The following is an 18,889-nucleotide window of genomic DNA, read 5'->3' as shown; positions in this document are numbered from 1 at the left end:
CCGGCTAATTAAGCCATCGCTTGGACGGAGGTGAGTGGGGGGGACAGAACAACATGCGTGTGTGTGCACATACCCATAATGTAATGCACACTTGACCCCCCTGCATTCCCTGCCCCATTCATGTCTGTGTGACCCACACACACATGTGCACGACTCCCACATGCCCCACCCCTGCACATGCGTGCGTGACCCTTGTGTGCGCCCCACCCACACACAATAGCATGTGACCCCCGTGTGTACACCTCCACCCCCGCATGCACACATATCTCCTGCATATGCCCCCCACGCCCCCTGCATGCGTGGCAGAGACCCGAAAACTAGCAGGCCAGCAGGAGACATGCACGCATGCGTGGCAGAGCAGAGCTGGAGGGCTCTGCGTGCCACCTATGGCACACATGTCATAGGTTCCCCATCCTGGGTATATGGGAATGACTGTGGGGGACAGAACAAATGAAATGGTTAGATAAGAGACAGCATAACCCATAGTTGCATAGTGGGCAGAGAAAGAAGCTCAGAAGGGAACCCTTGCTAAGTTCTCAGGCTGTAATGGTAACAGCAGGAGAATTGCACTTTCAGACGTCCAAGATTTTTAAATGGATTTTACAATAAAATAGAATTAGCTCATCAGCATGTGTTTTCTGTCTGGTGTTTCCATCTCATCCCAAATCTCCTTGACTTATCCCATCTATAAAAATCCAGTATGTTCTCTTGGGGTTTATTTGAAATGGGGGAAGCAGATTGATCAAGGCTACTGGAGAGAGAGAGAAAAAAACCCCAAGATTTATATACATACTTGGGAACCTTGTAGTAAACTAAGGGCATGAGCATAATACTCCAGCTATGAGAACTTTGCTGAAATTATCTCCTGCTCCAGAAACAAATGGTTTTCATCGTTTTGAATCAAATTTGTTAGGGAAAAATAAAATTATGATACTACATAGCATTATTAACAAGTATAAATATTTTAAATGAGAGTTCCTTTATTGTGACCTGTAAAACACACATAAGCAGCCTAGGAGAGTAGCAGAATATTTTGGGAAGAAAAAGATCAATAACCCTACAAGTAGAGAGCGGAAGGACATTGAAGAGAACAACACAAAAGTCTAACTGTGCATAATTCCCCAGCTCACAACTGCAGGGGAGTCTTTTAAAGGACACTTAGTTTGCAAACCTAAACTTATAATCACTGTCGGAAATTGTTTGCTGTAATAACCATATTAAAGCTATTGAAGTGACCTTCAGAACAAATTCGAAAAGTCATAAGGTGAGTTTTTCTTCCCCTCTGAACAAAAGAAAAATGGCAAGATTGAGAATTTAAAGAATTTGAAATAAACAGTAAAAAGCTAAGATTCTGAACTTAAAAAAAAGTTACACATATATAAGGGTCCAGATAAATTTGGAATATTGACTTTTACTGTAAGATTTTGAAATTGAAATACATAGCTTTGTATGGGAAACCCAGTATTTTGGCTATACTGGGTATTGTAAGTCAAAACGAAACAAAAATAAGTAATAATTTTAGAAATTAGAGATTAGAAGGAACAAAAAAATTATTTAAAAAAATAGAACCTGATCTTAATGTGAGTTAATATTGGTACTTATAAAATGACACAAAATATAACATCGGAAACATTAAAGGAGATTTTTGAAGAATGGTGGCAGAAATTAGTAACTAAAATATCAACACTGTCAATTATGATGTCTGCTTCTATGAGTAGACTATGTTTAAAAGATGTTAATGAAAGAATGACAGATGTAAGACAAATAAAATAGAAAAAGTATTGGAAGTGGAATTACAAGTGACATGCCAAAAGAATGATTTAGAAAAGGACACTTTAATGGATATACAAAAGAAACTGGCCAAAGGTTTAAAAATTAAAAGAGAAGTGCAAACAATAAACCAAGTCAATAATAAACCAAGAAAATGTTTTCTTATTGGATCTGCAAAAGAGGGTTGTTAAAATCTTGAAGAAATCTGTACAATAGGATTTGATTTCTGTTCAATTTTTCTGTATCCCATGACAATATCTGACTGAGTTAAAGAATGAAAAGTAAGGAATATAAAGTTGGTTTATTTTATCAAAGTTAAAATAAGACATTTCTTTTTGCAGTGTTCTGGAAACCCTTTAGGGACTTTTTGCAGACACCAGGAAACTTTGAAAACTTGATGTTTATGGATTTCTTTATAAAAAAGGGATGGGACATAAGATGAAATATCTGTAACCTTAATACATAGGCTGAAGAGTTACTAAATTTATTTATACCTGTTGTGATAAAGGCTGGAAGACATTTCATTAAATGTTTCTTTTTCTTTATTGTATTCTTTTTTCTTTTTCTTTCTTTCTTTTTTTTTCCTGCACATTTTCGTTCCCCATTTTCTTCTCTGTCTGTAAGTTTAGTTTGTATTAGATTTTACTATTGTAATTAAAATTCTTAAAATTGGAAGGACACTGAAGAGGAGGAAGTCTGTTTGCACACTTGATTCATTTCAGCAGTAACATCAGTTTGGAGATCTGTGAGAGGATATTATCAAAAACACCTGAACTAGAAACATTATTAGTTTCCTCAATAAGCCTTTTCATCCTGCTGTATTTGCTTCAGTGAATATTTAAAAATGACAATACATTAGAAGTATTTTAGCACAACCTGGTGGGCAATTAATGAGGTGCAACAGAAACCTTTATCTTCAGAATTGGACAGAGAAGCTGGGCTGTAGAGACTTTTTTCCACCAACCTAATAAAGGGTTGTTTGAAGTCCACTTGGTATATACATAGTTTACCCAGTCAGATGACTCTATATTTAAGATATCATGCATACACACAACTTCAAAAAACAACAACAAGAAGAACAAAATAGTAATAAAAAGAACAGCATTAAATGGGAAGGACAAAGAAGAACAAAATGGAAGCGAGAAGGTAACCAGACAGCTAAAGTGTTAAGAGAGAGAATATTCCTGGTTATGCAATGCAAAAACAATATAGTTATCTGACAGGAATGTCTTCCATGCAATAGCTAGCAATCTAATCTTCCAGCTAATTTAAAGATATTCTCAGGACTGGAGCCATTTGCAATTACAATGGTGTTTTTCAAAGTTGATATCTTTAAGAAGCGTGGACTGCAACTTGCTGGCTGGAGAATTCTAGGAATTCAAGTCCATCCATCTTAAAGTTGCCGAGATTGAAAAACTCTGAACTATACCATGCATGTTTTCCTAGTAGTTTTCCCCTGCCATGCCCACCAAGCCACGCTCACCAAGCCATGTCTACAGAACCGTAGTAAAAAAAATTGGCTTTCACCACTGTTTCTGACTTCTTGGCTCTCCCCTTTGCTGTTACTCCATTGTGAAAATTGCATACTTTTTTATTTCTTATTTCCCTGAAAACCTCATTTAGAAGCTTCCTTACAGATAGTCCTTGACTTACAACCATTATAGAGCCTGCCTGTTGTGACTCAGGTTCCCGGACTCGGATTCCTGGAGGATGATTCAGAAAGTGAGGAAGAGGAACTGGCAAGACTTGCTTCCCCTGGGCCCTCTCCCTCCCTGACACCCACCCAGGAGGAAGAGGAGGGGCCGGCAAGACCTGATTCTCCCGGGCCTTCTTCTGATTTGGCAACACCCCAAGAACAATCTTGGCTTGATGCAAGACTGCGCAGATGTGACCGGCGCACGCAGCAGAGGATGCGTTGGGACAAAGTCAAAGAATGATGAGTCACAGAGTGACACTCACAGGGGCTATAAAGCAGGAGGCGGAACTTCCTGGCTTTTTGTCTTGGACAAAGTAATGAATTTGCGCAGGCAAACTGTATCATGGATAGAAGAATCTGTTTGTGAGTGAATCGTGCTTTATCTATAATTTTCTGGTTATCTCCAGGGATTTTGGCAGGTGTGTGGGGAGACATCTCTGTGCCAGAAGGAATTCAGCCAAATGTAAATAAATTAGAAAGAGGCCTTTGACTGACTCTTTGTTGGAAGTATTGGGGAGGGAAACAGAACACTGCCCCTCATGGTTATAAGTCACGACAATTGTAAAGCAGGTCCCCGTATGACTGATGCAATTTTACGACTTTTTTTTTTTGCAATGGTTATTGATTTGATTGCCATGGTCATTAAGTGAATCAGTGGTTCATTCTTGGCCAGTTTTGCCGAAAACCAGAAGTAGATCTGAGTTCTGACGAAAATGTTGTAAAATGGAGTCATGTGACTCCTGAGCGCTACAAATGGCCATAAATGTGGGTTGGTTGTCAAATACAAATATAGACTATGGGAGTGGGGCAGCAATCGGAACTTCAGAACCAGGTTGTAGGTAATAGTTGTAATTGATAATTGATAATCATTTATAAACATAAATAAATCATTTATAAACATGAATTTTATATATTTATAAAATTGAAGGTTTAGCCTTTCACATTGTCTGAAGGGTTTTTGTCATAATTTTACTTTCTTTTTTTAAAAAAAAAATCCTATACATTATTTTTATTTTAAAGTAGGAAGGATCCAAAAATATAATACCTGAAACTGTTTTCCATATAAAATTTAATGCAAAGTGCAGCCTTTCCAAAGGAATAAACTATAAAGAATAAAATAGAGCATCTTGTAAATAAAAATTCTATTCAAGCCATAGAAACAGAGTACAAAATAGAACATCTGTATTAACATGTCTAAAAAAACATTAGCTGAATTAAGTTTATGCAGCTTTCAGCATTCATAACTTTAGATTTGTTGGCGATTCAGATGAATTCCTTGTACGTACAGTGCCATCGTGAGGCCATGTTTAGATTTGCAATTTGAAAAACTTTTACTAGAAAGTTGTGCTTTGGCAAAACATGTCCACATTGCTGTTGAGAAAAGAATATCTATCATACCTTCTTCACTAGCTGAGCTCATCAAAGGAATTTTAACTTTTTAAGGTTCTTTGCTCAGTTTGTAGTCTTGTAGTTCTCAATTTAAAAATATATTACGCCATATGCAGGCATATGCAGGGAAGGTCAAAAAAGTCAAGATGGTGACTACAAGCGTATACTTAAAGCCTCATCCCTTTTTTACATGTTCTGGGCATTCAGAATCAGTTGTGCTTTCTTTTTGGATACCAACCTGAATATTTTCACAGACAAAACTGTGGATGAATAACTTTCTTCTTAAAAACAACAACAAGGAAGAGAAGAGCCGTTCTCTTTTTCTGGAACTATGGAAAAGACCTTTATAAAAAAAGAAGTATGCTTTTTTACTTCCAAAAATATCAAACAGTACAAATCAAAACCAGTGATTAAAATCTCCATACCTCCATACAAACATGCATACAAAATTCACAGTCTTCTTATATTTACCCAAAAGTTCCTCATTCTTCCATATTGTTCCTTGGAGGAAAATAATCCTTTGAGTTTTACAAAATGTGTTCTCCAAAGGAATGCCCATTTCTAATATTCCGGTTTCAATTTTCTTTTGCAGGTAAGATTTCTGTGGTGCGGACGGAGGATTGATTAAAATTCTAAGCCATGTCACTTAAAACTGGATTTGTAGGTCCATTAATAGAACTCTCTGCTTCCCTAGATGTATCCTTGGCTTTGATATCATCGCATATTTCAGCATCATTTCCATTTTCTTGACTCATAATTTGGAAATCAGATTCCAAAGAGTTACTCTCTTCTTCCTTCTTGACTTCATTCTGGATGTTAGTGATTTGTTCATGGCATTGGGAATTTTGTAGCTGCCCATTCTGGGCAGGATACAGGCTTGCAATAGTATCATATAGAAACTGATAACCTTCCTAAATGGCATGTAAAAAGAGAGAGTTAGCATATGTGCAAACTCATTATGTAGTTTCACTTAATGATACAATAATGCTCCAAAACTTGAGAGAAAGACACAATATGCTGTCTAGACTTAATTAATTAATATATTTCAGTGTTCATAAAGTTCTGCTACTCTCACACTTGGTTTTGATGAACACAGGAAGCCTTTACAAAGTATTCTTAAATAGAAGATATGAGTAACCATTGGCAAGGTTTCCTAAACTATACCTCAGTAATGGCTAACCTTTTCCGGACCAAGTGCCCAAAGTGCGCCTGAACTCCCAAAATGCAATGCGTGAATGGCCCTCACATATGCACCCCATACACATGCGCATGCACCCGTGAACTTGCCCTGCGCCCTGCACATGCAACTCCCCACAAACACCCCACCCTCCCATACATGCACATGCGCCCTCTTACACATGCCCTGCCCACCGCGCATGCGCGGCAGAGACCCAAAGACCAGCTGGCCAGGGGTGGTGCGCGTGCATGCACGGTGGAGGGGAACTGGGGCAATGGCTCATGTGCCTACAGAGAGGGTGCTGCATTCCACCTCTGGAACGTGTGCCATAGGTTCGTCATCACGGCTATAGCTTGTCGCTTGTCCATCACTTACCGTCCCTCACTGCTATAGCACAGAGATATAGCAGAGGAACCCACAACAGGGACAGGAAAGTATCCCCTCCTTTAAATATATTCAGAACAGAAGCCAAATTTACCCAGTATTTACTTCTTCGATTCAACAAAGTATGTGTGTCCTACTTTATATGTTCAATATTCTTTAATATGTAACATACTTTAATATGTTCAGTACTCAAGAATTAAACGACTCTCCAAAATAAATCATAAGGCAAATACACCAGCAAAGCAATCATTGTTTGCATTCCAGACATTTGCCTACTGTACAATAATGACAATGAAAGTATTTCTATAGAACAGGTAGACTTTAAAAAAGAATATAAAAGAAACTAACTACTAATATAATTTACTTACAAAGGAGGAAATCATTTCTGTTCTGGCTCTACGAAGAGCTTTCACAACTTGGAAAACATCGATTACACCTTCAGTCTCAGCAGAGTCCAAGAGATTTAGCAAAGCACAAAATACTCCCGTTTGTTTAGAACCATCACTATAAAAATATTATATTATATTATATTATATTGTATTATTTTACATTACATTACATTACTATATATATATATATATATATATATATATATATATATATATATATATATATATATATATATATATATATATTTTCTGAGGTTTTCGGTGTTTGTATGTAGGTCTTTGGTTATTCGGGTTTTCTCCTGTGTAAAATTGGAAGTGTCTTGGTGATGTTTCGAAGTCTCATTCGTCATCTTCAGGCTGGTGTTTACTGCTTCGTGCTTCTAGGAGCAATGTGTGATCGCAGCTGCCTGAAGATGACGAATGAGACTTCGTCGAAACGTCGCCAAGACACTTCCAATTTTACACGGGAGAAAACCCGAACAACCAAAGACCTACATACAAACACCCGCAAAAACCTCAGAAAACAAATATATATATATATATATATATAAAATCGAAAATATGAGTTAAGAGCAGCAGTAAAATGGAAAGACCAACAAAACTTAACATAGTACAGGTCAACGTATGACCACAATTGAGCCCAAAACTGATATTGCTAAGTGAGAAATTTGTTAAGTGAGTTTTGCCCCATTTTACAACCTTTCTTGCCACAGTTGTTAAGTGAATCATGGCAGTTATCAAATTAGTAACACAGTTTTTTAAGTGAATCTAGTTTCCCCATTGACTTTGCTCGTCAGATGGTTGCAAAAGGGGATCACATGACCCCAGGACACTGCAACCATCATAAATGTGAGTCAGTTATTAAGCCTCTGAATATAAAAGTCACGTGACCACAGGGAATCTGCAATGCTCATAAGTGTGAAAAATAGTCATACGTCACTATTTTCAGTGTCATAACTTTGAACGGTCACTAAGTAAACTGTTTTAAATTGAGGACTATCTCTACAACATATGTACAACTACTATAGGGGAAATTAGAAAGAAGTGCTAAATCCTAAATTAACAGGAGGGCTCACTAGAAGTTCTTAAAATGTAGGGGGGAAACGAACAACTTACTTTGATACTAAACAAATGTTACTACCATTTTTGAGAAAAGAGAAGAAACAAAAAGAACATTCAAATGAATTAACAGTTCAAAGAATAATACAAGGGGGATTAAGAACAGTAATCCATGGTTCCTTGGAAATAGCGCCAAGAGCAGGGGTGAAATGCTATCGGATCGGCCCGGATTGGGCGAGTAGGTAGCGGAGACTGGGTCTGGTTCGCCGATCCGGTAGCAATCGCGGCTGGCCACACCCCGAACCAGTCCATGGCCTGCAGTCCAGCCTTCGCAAGCTGGACACCGGGACACCGGGAAGGCAGTTTGCCACCTGCTCGCCCTTTGGTCAGGGGGCGGGGCCCATTCCCTGAGGCCTCGGAGCTGCCGCCTGCCCCAACCGGGTCAGGTAATGCACCATTCCCCAACTCCGGCCTTTCCCCAGAGCTGCTGCCCACTCACTGCCTGCTCGCCGCCCGTTCGCCCTTCGTCTTTGGTCAGGGCTCAGGGTCCAGGGATGCCTCATTCCCCTGAGACCCTGGAGCCACCACCTGCTTGCTGCCTGCCTCAACTGGGTCAGGGAATGCACCATTCCCCAACACCAGTCTTGCCCCAGAGCCGCCGCCTGCTCTTCCTTTGCCACACGTTGAGGCAGGTGGCGGCTCCGGGGCCTCGGGTAATGGTGCATCCCTGGGCCCCGGTCCCCGACACAAGATGAAGGGAGAACAGGTGACGAGTGGGTGGCAAGCGGGCAGAGAGGCTGCAGCTGCAGGCATCTTGCAAAAAGGGAAAAGGAGAATAGAAATTTTAAAAAAAATTCCTACTGGGTTCTGTGGCTTGGTGGGGGGGGGTTGTGACTGAGTGGGCATGGCTGTGAGGGACATTGAGTTGGCCACGCCCACTCAGTCACAGGACACACCCACCCACCAAGCCACACCCACAGAACAGGTAGCAAAAAAATTTAGATTTCACCCCTGGCCAAGAGTATAGTATTGAACCCTTGAATAATTGTTGAAGACTTAAGTTTTGGTTTAGGGTTCTGCGCAAAGTATAGATTATTGATATAATTTAACCTTATTTTCTTTTATTATTTACATGCTGCCCATCTGGCTCTCCATCTTGCTTGTTGGCTTATTGGTTACATATGTGAATTAACAAAGTGCAGTTGAACATGGTAGGTTTGTGCTTCCCTGATTTATTTCATATTTTCTGAGCCTTGTCCAAATTTCTAATTATTAATCATTGTGTAAAGATAGGTGAAAAGTAAACTATGGTTTAACACCATCATGCTTTCAGAGCACCACTTTTCTCTGTAGTAGCACCAAACTTTTGCTGATTTGTCTCTATGAAGGAAGCGCTGTAGGCTTTTGGTAAGAACCTGCACTGCACAGGGTTACAGATGTTTCATAGATTCGGATAAAGCAGTTTTGAATTCAGAGAGAATGAATATTTATTCCAGAGTTTGGTCCTGGCTAATATGTAGCCACTATGTTCAAGGGTACCACCTGGAAAAATAGACTCTGGACTAAAACAGTATAGAAATCTTCCTTTGGGTAGGATCCAGACAGGATTATAAAACGAATATAAAATAAATAATTTAACTCCTTTTAAAATAGCTGTATGCCACCAAGAGTCTCTTGTTTGTTAAATTGGTGGCTACATAAAATAGTTTAATTCAGCAATAAATAATGTTGCTTTTTTAAAACAAATAATTTATATAATAGCATGAAAGGTTCATTATCATTCCTGTCTGTGGAACAATGTGGTGTGCATTTTCAGGAGGGAGGGGCTGCTTTCCCCACTCAGTGGGCAGAAGGGCAGTGGACTTTGGAAAGTTTGGTTGGCAGGAAAAGAATTAAAATGGTTCCTTCTTAGCTTTTCCCAGAGTATATTGTAGTTATGCATATGGGTGAAATCCAGGGGTGAAATCCAGCAGGTTCTGACAGATTCTGGAGAATCAGTAGCAGAAATTTTGAGTAGTTTGGAGAACCGGCAAATACCACCTCCGGCTGGCCCCAGAGTGGGGTGGGAATAGGGATTTTGCAATATCCTTCCCCCAGGAGTGAAGAGGAATGGGAATTTTGTGGTATCCTTCCCCTGGAGTGGGATGGGAATGGCGATTTTGCAGTATCCTTCCCCTGCCATGCCCACCAAGACACACTCACCAAGCCACAGCATGCCCACCAGGCCACACCACGCCCACCAGGCCACACCCACACAACCGGTAGTAAAAAAAATTGCATTTCACCACTGATATGGTGGCTTTAGTCCGGCAAGATTCTGTCTATAGGTATAATAAAGAAAATTACTGCTAAATCAATCTTGTTTCTTGGGCCTGACATTATCACACTTTTTCATTTTTAGCAAGGGCAGAGCTTTCCTGTTTATGGGACTGATACTATAAATTTGTACTCTGTATCAGGATCAAGAACTACAGAACATAACCTACTCCAATATAAAGATGAAAGTATTATACATGCAACAGGCACACCTCAAAGCATGTCAAAATACCTCTAAAGGTGGTACCTACCCACAGTGGACAACAAGTGGAACGTTCTTCTTCTTGTTGGTCACATTTGCTTCAGCTGCATCTTGGGCTAAAAACTTCTGTTTGAGATTTTGGATCATGGTGATTAAGTCTTGGGGGGTTTCTGGGAGAGAACAACTATCCCATTTATGGTACTGATACTGAAACACTTTTCTGCTGTCTTTCCTCTGTAACGAATGCAGATAGAACAAAACAATCTATACATGTTTAGAGCTGAGGACCCTTACTTGTACATGCACAAAGATCAAAATAGTGAACCTGGAAAGTCTGTCATAACGCTGACCCAAGTGATGACTTTTGCTGCTGAAAGCAAAAGACCTCACTAAGGTTTCCTCAAAAGATTACCTAGAATCTTAGGAGCTATGAGCGTCTTTACAGAGGTTATGAAAGTGTTTAATTGCTTAGTGCCTTGCTCCAGTTTGTCAAATAAAACATGAGTTGATAATTCTGTTGCTATGTGGGGGTATCTTCTGCCTGCAATAGAGACAGAATTCTCCTCTATCCAACATTTCCACATAAAGAAAAACACCAACCTGCAACTTAGATGTAAATGACACAAACTTTGAAGAGAGATTTCCCACTAATACATAGATGACTCTCACAGACCTGTTTTCCAATATCTCATTGACTAGGCTATGTATACAATGAATGAAGGCAAATATATATGTCCTAAAATATTGTTGCAGTATCTAATCTGGGTCGGTTACTGGGACCAGAGGTTTAATCTTCCGAGTTTCAGATTCATGCTGGAGCCCATCCTCAGGGAAATTCTTTCCGGCAGAATATGTTGGAGAGAAGTTAGAAAGAAATTCCCTGAAGATGGGTTCCAGAATGAGTCTGAAAGCTTGGAAGACTAAACCTCAGGATCCTAGGGATCAGCCCAGATTGGATCCTGTTTTTACAATACTTGCTATTTTGTCCTTTTCTTTTCTCTAGTAACAGGTCAGCACTCATAGCTTTATTGTAATTGTTACTATTTCTGCTCATGTGTCCAAACATATTGAAATGGTATACTTGAAAAAGTCACAACAAAATAAAATTATTTAAATAGGGGCTTCTGGTGGCTCAACAGACTAAGCAGTCTGTTATTAACACAGCTGCTTGCAATTACTGCAAGTTCAAGTCCCACCAGGCCCAAGGTTGACTCAGCCTTCCATCCTTTATAAGGTAGGTAAAATGAGGACCCAGATTGTTGGGGGCAATAAGTTGACTTTGTATATAATATACAAATGGATGAAGACTATTGCTTAACATAATGAAAGCCGCCCTGAGTCTTCGGAGAAGGGTGGGATATAAATTAAAAAAAAATAGAAAAAAATAGAAAAATAAAATTACTGCAAAAAGCAATCTTACATAGGCAAGGGAGGGGAAGAGAAGGGAAGGGAAGGGACTCTACATCCTGGTTTAAGTTCAAGATACATTCCTAGTGAGTTGGAGATCATTAGAATCCCCAGAAAATATGGTCAAGGTTTATCAGATTGGCTGAATTATAACAGCTGAAGTCCAGCACGGCTGAAGATCATCAAGCTGAGAAAGCAAGTTGCTATGAATGTGAATCCTATTTACATAACAGTAAATATGCCTTCTTCCTACATGCTACATTAAATCATTTGAAAAACTACAGTTTGTCTCCAAGCTCTGTGCATTAAAATAAATGTTTGTTTATGTATCTCCAATATTTGAAAACATCTATAGTACTGTAGCATTTAAAATAAACCCAGAATTGCTTCATGATATTAATAACATATAGAAACAAACAGGGACACCAAAGGAAGTGGAAAATAAAACTTTGGAAGTGCAACCAAGAGTCAGAGACGAAGTAGACGAGGATGAATAATTAGTCCTTTTACCTTTACGTGAGTTATGTCAAAGGTGCGCATGGTGTAACTGGGGCTACAGTTGCTGTCTTTTAGTTCAACAGTGATATTATCATATGTCATTTTTTCTTCTTGCCAATACTGTGCACAGAGTTCCTAGGATTGAAGAAAGACCAAATCAGTGTGGAAGAAGCATACATGGAAATATGGACAATATGGATAAAATGAGTTGTCTTGAACCAAATTATATAAGAGCAATATACAGGTAGTTCAACCATTTGTTCAGCAACTGTTTGAAGTTAACAACGGCACTGAAAAAGGTGACTTATGACCATTTTTACAGTTATGACCTTTGACCTATGATCATTATGAGCGCTCCATGGCATAGGGCCGGGTTACTTACGGGACCGCCTGCTGCTACCGAATACCTCCCACCGACCCGTGCGCTCTCACAGAGAGGGACTCCTCAGGGTGCCGTCGGCGAGGTAGTGCCGTCTGACGACACCCAAGGGAAGGGCCTTCTCTGTGGGGGCTCCCACCCTCTGGAACGAACTCCCCCCAGGACTTCGTCAACTTCCGGACCTCCGAACCTTCCGTCGCGAGCTTAAAACACATCTATTCATCTGCGCAGGACTGGATTAGATTTTAAATTTATATTGGTTTTAATGGGTTTTATTATTTATATTCTTTTAAAAATTTGGCTATGTAGAATAAGTTTTTTAACTGTTATTTTATTCTGTATTTATATGTAATTTTTTTATTTGCCTGCGAACCGCCCTGAGTCCCTAGGGAGATAGGGCGGTATACAAATGTGATAAATAAATAAATAAATAAAATAAAATAAATAAAATGTGATCAAAATTCAGCTGCTTGGCAACTGGCTCATATTTATGACAGTTGCTGTGTCCCAAGGTCATGTTTTGCGACCTTCTGGCAAATTGGGGGGGGGGGGGGAAGCCCGATTCACTTAACAACCAGGTTCCTAACTTACCAACTTGCACTTAGCGACTGAGGCAGGAAAGGTCGTAAAATGGGGCAAAGCTTAACAAACATCTCACTGAACAACAAACATTTTGGCCTCAATTGTGGTTGTAAGTCAAGGACTGTCTCTAATTTCCATTTGGTATGGTTTCCAACGAGCAAAGCCAGTGAGGGAAGCCAGACTTGCTGAACAACTGACTGATTCACTTTAACAACTGCAATGATTAACCATAGCAAAAAAAAAAGGTTGTAAAATCAAGTTCAATTTTCATAACAATCACCTTATTCAGAAAGGGAGATTCTCATCGCAATTGTGGTCATAACTTGAGGACTACCTGTACACGGTATTCCATTGAGAAAAAACAGCCATTCACTTTCTCGTGAATAAGGTCGCAAAGTGGATCATAGGACATAAACACTGAAGATCTTTTCAAACACAATTTAGTCATGTAGCACGAAGCCCCATTTTACTACTCTTATGTGTGCACAGACCTATTATTTAGATACGCAAAACTAGCGACTTTGGTGAGAAATAGGAAACCAGGCTGAGGAAAACTAGAAATAAATTACCTGGATGAAATGTATGGATGCTTCTTTCACGAATTCTTGTAAATGCTAATGTAAATGTGAAAGGCCAGATAGCTCCAGGATATTTCATGCCAAATTTCATGCTGAATAGCCTGATTAGGTGGCTCATTGGCTAAGACACTGAGCTTGTTGATCAGAAAGGTCGGCAGTTCGAATCCCTAGTACAGGTCTCCTGCATGAGCAGGGGGTTGGACTAGATGACCTCCAAGGTCCCTTCCAACTCTGTTACCATTAGAATTGTCGATGATATTTAGGGAGAAGTTCATTTAGTTTTTTAAATTAACCTAAGTTTGCATTTTCAAACTAATATATGAACTCAACACTATAACATACTGAATATTTTTTTCTAAATGCATATTTCTTGATAAATGAAAATACTTAAATACTTACAATCACGTCTTTCAACCTAGGAGTAGGTGCCACCGAGCCTAGATTCAATCGCTATATTTTGTTTCCTAATGGATATGCTTTCAGTCAGCGTATGTCTACAGTGTTTGGTTTAGAGAATTGAAATCGGCATTTTTCCATAACAGAAACTTTGCAGTATGACTATAGATAAATAAATTCGCTTACCTGATTGTCCGTCAGCATAGCAATAACTTTGACTTTCTTTTGATAAATCATGTTCCAGAAGTCACCTATTGTTTCTGGAAGTGGTCCTTGTGTTGCTATAATTCCATTTTGAACCCAGTAACTCTGTTAAATAATTAAAAAAAACACCAAAATAATTAAAAACCAATAGTATGAAAATATGCAAGGAGTAACATATACCAATACACATAAATTGAATACATGGTAAATTAAAGGAAAGAAATGAAAGATGTCTGACATTACTGTCTGACATTACTTAAAAGTTGGTAACTTGCTTTAAAGACTCGCCTATGCACGGTCACTCACACTCTCGTGATATCTCATCTGGATTACTGCAATGCTCTCTACATGGGGCTCCCCTTGAGGAGCATCCGGAGATTCCAGTTAGCTCAGAATGCGGCTGCGCGGATGATAGAGGGAGCCCCTCGTGGCTCCCATGTGACACCTCTCCTGCGCAGACTGCACTGGCTATCTGTGGCCTTCCGGGTGCACTTCAAGGTTTTGGTAATTATCTTCAAAGCGCTCCATGGCATAGGGCCGGGTTACTTACGGGACCGTCTGCTGCCACCGATTGCCTCTCACCGACCCGTGCGCTCTCACAGAGAGGGACTCCTCAGGGTGCCGTCAGCCAGGCAGTGCCGACTGGTGACACCCAGGGGAAGGGCCTTTTCTGTGGGGGCTCCCACCCTCTGGAACGAACTTCCCCCAGGACTTCGCCAATTTCCTGACCTTCGAACCTTCCACCACGAGCTTAAGACACATCTATTTATTTGCGCAGGACTGGACTAGAATTTTTAAATTTTGAATTTGGTTTTAATGGGGTTTTATTATTTGTATTTCTATTTTAAATATTCAGCCTTATTTAATAAGTTTTTTAATTCTTGTTTTATCCTGTATTTATATGTATGTTTTATTCTGGCTATAAACCACCCTGAGTCCCTAGGAAGATAGGGCAGTATAAAATGCAAAAAATAAATAAATAAATAAATAAATAAAAGATCATCCATGCAATTGGGAGACATCAAATCAAACCAAATCAAACCATAACAAACAAAAACAAATAACAAATCAAACCAAATCAAACCATAACAAAGGCAAATCTCTGTTGATTTAGTTAATTCCTGATACAAAGTTCAAGAAAGCAATATGTTTTTATATATCTATAAGTATCCATTGAAGCATGGGGGCTCAGTGGCCTAATGACGCTGGAGATGGTCTCAGCTCTTAGCAGTCTGAGCGCAAGCAGGGTGAGCTTCTGAAACTCGCCTCAGCTTCTGTCCGCCTAACAGTTTGAAAGCATGTTCTATGCAAGTAGATAGATAAGTATCACTTTGGTGGGGAGACGAGCTGGTACTCTGTGCAGGCAGTCAGATACTTGATGGCTCTGAACCTTCCCAGTTGCATTGTCCACTTGCGAGGCAACTCCAGGAAGGGAGAGGCTTTGGTTGACACTGCAGGAAGAGCCACTCATCTTTCTCTCTGGTGCAAAACCAGCTCGCCCTCCTATGACGTGCCTTGGGAAGCTTGAGCATTTCCTATAACAGGCTGGTACCTTAGCAAGCCAAACTACTACTCTGCAATAGCACTGTTGTTGCCTGGCTATGGTAGCAATGCCATACCCTAATAATAATAATATCCATTGAAAGTAGGAGGGGAAAGAAACAAATACTTTTTACCTCCATGCAAAAAAATCTTATAAGGACATTTTAGGTTTCTATGTTATGAAAAATGCCTTTTCATTAAATGATTTTTTAAAAAAGTTGGAAAATAACTGTCACTTCCGAGACTTATGGCAGTGGCAAAATGAATCAAGTACACATACGGGTATAAAGGAAGCATTGATGTATTTATTGGGTTCCTCTTCACAATCACTATCCTCATCAGATGAATCAGCACCTTGTTCATTCTCTCTGTTCCCTTCCTCTTCGTGTTTGAATAACACTCTGTTGTAATCATCTGCACCACAAGATAGTCAGAACATACAAGTCAAATAGCTTCATAGAAGTTAATAGCACTTCTCGTTACTAGCGCGCTCCCGTTGCGAACCGGTAGTAAAGATAAGTAGAACCCACCCCTGCTCTCAACCCAACCCATCACACAGGGTTCTTACTCTGGGGAAAAACCAGGAGGAAGAAATAACCTGTACAACATTTTGAGTCCTTATAAAAAGTGGATATAAAATTAATTAACAAATAAAGATGATTGGGAAGATTCGGAGTTGTAAAATTCCAAAGTCCACAAGTCTTAAAGTTGCCAATGTTGGAGACCTCTGGCTTAGATGACTGAGGCAAAATCTAATATTTTTAGGGGTCTTTTGCAAATTACTTGGAGAAATGTGTGACTTCTCACAGGAACAGAAAATGCAGAAAGTAAGTTTCCATGCAGTTTGTTATAAAAGGTCTAAGTAAATTGTTTTAAAATATAATGTTATTTTTTACAAATTTCATGGATCAGTTTGAACTCAGAATATATGATTTGCAGATTTCCCCTTGTAATACTCACATGGAATTACTGTGGCACTCCGGTTTTTCTGTGTGTTCTCTTGTTGTCTACCAGCTTTCTGATTCTGCCAGTTCCTGTATAAAGGCAGTCGCTAAAAAAACAGATGTACCAAAGAAAAGTTAGAGTTAAGCAGAAATTCTAAACTGTATTTCACCATTATGCTATGTTTGTTTGTTTGTTTGTTTGTTTGTTTGTTTATTTATTTATTTATTTATTTATTTATTTATTTATTTATTTATTAAATTTTTATACCGCCCTTCTCCCGAAGGACTCAGGGCGGTTCACAGCCAAAATAAAACCACAATGAATAAATACAAAATAAAACAATAATTAAAACACTTATTAAATATGGCCCCAAATTTAAAATGCATTTAGAACAATAAAACCCACTTTAAAATTTAAAACCGAATAATAAAAACTTCTAAAAATTCTATGCCAATCCTGCGCGAATAAATAAAAACGTCTTCAGCTCGCGGCGGAAGGTTCGAAGGTCAGGAAGTTGACGAAGTCCTGGAGGAAGTTCGTTCCAGAGGGTGGGAGCCCCCACAGAGAAGGCCCTTCCCTTGGGAGCCGCCAGCCGACATTGCTTGGCTGACGGTACCCTGAGGAGTCCCTCTCTGAGAGAGTTTACTTAATTTTAAATGCGAATCAACTAAAGTGAGCAGAAACCAACTTGCAATGATACAGAGTATTAACATTCCCACCTCTGCTTAAAATTAAAGTGTTAGTTTAGTAGTCATTTGCTGTATTTATTTTATTTCATTCATTTACTTATAAAAAAAAGGAATCCCTGTGGATTTTATTCTGCTAATCGTTGCTGACTATAGGAGGTGGTTCTCATCATTTCAAGGCCATGTTATTCTAGTCACTTGGCCAGCATGACATCACCAAGTGCTGTTACCTTCCCACCAAAGTGGTACCTATTTATCTACTTGCTTTCAAACTGCTAGGTGGGCAGGAGCTGGAGTGAGGTGAGGACAGAAACTCACCTCATTGCAGGGTGCTCAGGTCTCGAACCTGCCAGCTTTCCAGCTGCTAAGTCACTGCACTGCCTCATTTAATTATATTCCAACTTTATTATTATTATTGTCAGAAATAACTTATGCCAGTGAACATACCCAACACATCTTCTTCCTCATATTTTTCCACAATAGCAACCTTGTGAGGTGGATTGGGCTGAAAAAGATTGACTGTTCTAAAGTCACTCAGCCAGCTTTCATGAATTCACCGTTTGTTGCTTTCTAGCCTGGTGCCTTAACCACTAGACTAAACTGGCTGTTTCTGTATGGCCAGAGAAAGAAATCCTATTTACCTGAAATTCAGCTTCCAGCAGAGATGGATCACTGAGTGAATCCTTTTTCTTTAGCTGGCTGAGATAGTTGGGCAGTTCTGAAACAAAGACCTCTGTTTCGCCAAATTGGACATATTCAACCAAAGCATGGTGGATCAAGATGTACTGTGCCTAATGGATCCAAGGATTGCAGATATTGTAAATGGCAGATGGAAAGTTGCAGTAAAAATGGGACTGGTAATTGAATCAATTCAACATTGGATAAAGTAAAATACAGTGGTACCTAGGTACTCAATATTGATTGGTTCAGGGAGGCACAATGAGTATCTAAAACAATGAGTTCCAAACAAATTTTTCCCATAAGGAATAATGTAGTAAGTCACAAGGTAGTGACACTGACAAGTTCTAGCTTGTGCGTTGAGTACCAAACAAACAATGTGTACCAGGACAAAATTTTCACCTAAAAATTCATTGAATACCAAATTAGATGAGTTTCAAAGCAGTTGAGTACCAAGATACCACACCGTATTCCATTTGAAATAAAATTCTTTTAAATGCCCATAGCATATATGTTAAATGACCCTGATAGGAACTCTGTTTTTAAAAAAATTGCTGGAGATAAGCAAGTTCTTATCTTTGAATGCTATGGTTTTTGTTGCAGAAATATATA

At 39.2% G+C, this 18,889-nt stretch overlaps 1 protein-coding gene across 5 annotated transcripts in view; it reads right to left on the bottom strand.

Annotated features, from left to right (window-relative positions):
• Positions 1-1,861: 1,861 nt before the first annotated feature.
• PTPRC (protein tyrosine phosphatase receptor type C) overlaps positions 1,862-18,889 on the bottom strand; it is a 106,575-nt gene continuing 89,547 nt past the window's right edge. For 2 of the 5 annotated variants that reach the window (XM_058177649.1, XM_058177651.1), the window contains 8 exons: positions 18,241-18,390; positions 16,929-17,019; positions 16,249-16,382; positions 14,409-14,531; positions 12,300-12,422; positions 10,432-10,616; positions 6,785-6,920; positions 1,868-5,766 (listed from right to left, as the gene is read on the bottom strand). In XM_058177649.1, the coding sequence (XP_058033632.1) occupies positions 5,488-5,766; positions 6,785-6,920; positions 10,432-10,616; positions 12,300-12,422; positions 14,409-14,531; positions 16,249-16,382; positions 16,929-17,019; positions 18,241-18,390 (1,221 nt within the window). In that variant the 3' untranslated portion in view covers positions 1,868-5,487. Of the gene's footprint in view, positions 5,767-6,784; positions 6,921-10,431; positions 10,617-12,299; positions 12,423-14,408; positions 14,532-16,248; positions 16,383-16,928; positions 17,020-18,240; positions 18,391-18,889 lie in introns of all 5 variants that reach the window. The other 3 variants (XR_009154493.1, XM_058177648.1, XM_058177650.1) reach the window with 3 other exon arrangements.

This window comes from Ahaetulla prasina, chromosome 3 (assembly GCF_028640845.1).
Source record: "Ahaetulla prasina isolate Xishuangbanna chromosome 3, ASM2864084v1, whole genome shotgun sequence".
NCBI lineage: Eukaryota > Metazoa > Chordata > Lepidosauria > Squamata > Colubridae > Ahaetulla > Ahaetulla prasina.
This window is presented reverse-complemented; position numbering and strand designations above follow the sequence as displayed.